At 47.8% G+C, this 1,993-nt stretch overlaps 1 protein-coding gene across 1 annotated transcript; it reads left to right on the top strand.

Moving 5' to 3' along the window:
* The first annotated feature begins 866 nt into the window (after positions 1-866).
* Positions 867-1,565, top strand: LOC141695683 (uncharacterized). The gene has a single exon (XM_074499911.1). It carries the CDS (start codon positions 867-869, stop codon positions 1,563-1,565), a length of 699 nt encoding a protein of 232 aa, XP_074356012.1.
* The last annotated feature ends 428 nt before the right edge of the window (positions 1,566-1,993 follow it).

Here is a 1,993-nt window from a genome sequence, read left to right as displayed (position 1 = left end):
GTATTTAATTATACAATCATAATTTATTTATCCCTATCACCGTGACACAACGTGTGTGCCCCCTACATACCAAAGGGATGATAGGGTGTTGCACCGCGAACACGAGTGTGCCCCTCCGTGAGGAAGGTTCGGGAATTATTACTGAGGCTATCAAAGGAATGGGCGAGGAAGGATGGGATACCCACATGGAAGGGCACCCTACAATGGTAGGAGAGATGGCGCGCTCTCCACTGAAGAAGCTCCTGTCATTGTTCCAGTAGCTTCCTACAGTGCTACGGGCAATGGTTCCACAACGTGTCCTCCTGACCGGGATGGGGTGTGAATTCAAGAAAGGTTGCAGAATAATGAGGAAGTACCGTGACACGGCCCGGAGGAACCCCGCGTGCGGGATAATGTTCAAAATCAAGATGGTAATATACCGCAGCCGCAGCCTTAGGGCGAGGGGCGGCGAGATCCACCGCTACACCCGGGGGGTAATCAAGGGGAACCGCAACAAGTCGCGGAGCAACCCCAACAGCCTAATGTTCAAACTATTCCTGGAGTAGGGACGTTTAATGTGAACGATCTTAAGAGGTTGATCAACCATCTTGAAGGAGGAAGAGTAACAGCGAATGCGCAAGCTCCTTCTCCTTTTGTTGCCATTGTCAGGGAGGCGCAATTGCCGGCAGGATACAGGAACACAACCAATGACTTGCGTTTTCATGGGAACTCTGACCCTGTGGAGTTTCTGGGGCATTTTAACATTGATGGATGTATATCAAGTACCTGATTTGGCTCGATGCCGTCTCCTGGCAGCCACCTTTAGATAAGGCGCTCAGCAGTGGTTCCAGAAACTTGGTCCAGGTGTGATCACATCCTGGGAACAGATGAAAACCTTGTTTCTAACTCAGTTTCAGGATGCAGTGAAGTATACACCGCCAGTTACCATGCTGGCCAATGTGAAACAGAAAGAGGGGGAAAGCTTGACCTCATACTTTAAAAGGTTCAACACAGAGTCTACTTTGGTGAGGGGTGCAACTTATGAAACACTGAAAATACTTCTCATAGTTGGTCTACGTGTGGGAACAGATTTTTGGAAGCACCTGCAAGGGAAGGACCCTGTATCGTTGGCTGATGTATTTGCGCAGGCGGAATCATTCAAAACGATTGAGCAGTCGCTTGCAGAAATAAAAAAGAATGATAACACCCACAACTCCAAGGGGCGAACTAAGAGGAGAGATAGATCTGTGAGCCCGGATTATCGACGGAATGCCAGAAGCCCTAATAGGGTGAATGTCGTGAACACACTGAGAAAATGGAGCCCGCCGTCGAACTATGAAAGGAGATTAAGCAACTACACTCCACTGGCAGCATCCATTGATCATATCTTCGAGGTGAATAAGGACAGAGGAATCTTCAAGAAACCAGACCATCTGACTTCATGGAAGAGTAGAGATAAGAAGAAGTATTGCGATTACCATGAGTCTACCGGCCATGACACCCATGAGTGTCGTCACCTGAAAGATGAGATTGAAGAGTTGATCAAGGCAGGATACCTAGGAGAATGGATTGACAAGGTGAAATGACACATGGGGAAAGATGAAAGGCAACCCCCGTGAGAAGAAGACGCTGAAAAGACAGTGGAGGTTAAGTTCCAAAGAGCTGGCAGTATCAGGGCAATTTTTGGAGGACACCCCTTTGTCGGTGACAGTAATCGGGCGTTGGAAAGAAATGCAAGGGAAGCACGACACCCGCCACTCACCAACATTCATAGTTTGGAAGATAGACCTCCAAAAATATTCAAAGGGGAGTCAGCTGATATTACATTCAGGGAGAGAGAGTCAAGATGGGTACATCATCCCCATAACGATGCGCTGGTAATAACTATGCTTATTGGACCAATGAACGTGCATCGGGTCTTCTTGGACAACGGGAGCTCTGCGAACATCCTGTATTACAGCACGTACAAAAAATTGGGTTTCCCAGATAGCGACATGTATTTTGAAGATGCACA

This window comes from Apium graveolens, chromosome 11 (assembly GCF_009905375.1).
Source record: "Apium graveolens cultivar Ventura chromosome 11, ASM990537v1, whole genome shotgun sequence".
Taxonomy (NCBI): Eukaryota; Viridiplantae; Streptophyta; class Magnoliopsida; order Apiales; family Apiaceae; genus Apium; species Apium graveolens.
This window is presented reverse-complemented; position numbering and strand designations above follow the sequence as displayed.

Coding starts and splice junctions, on each gene's coding strand:
- LOC141695683 (XM_074499911.1), top strand. CDS start 867: ATGAAAACCTTGTTTCTAACTCAGTTTCAGGATGCAGTGAAGTATACA.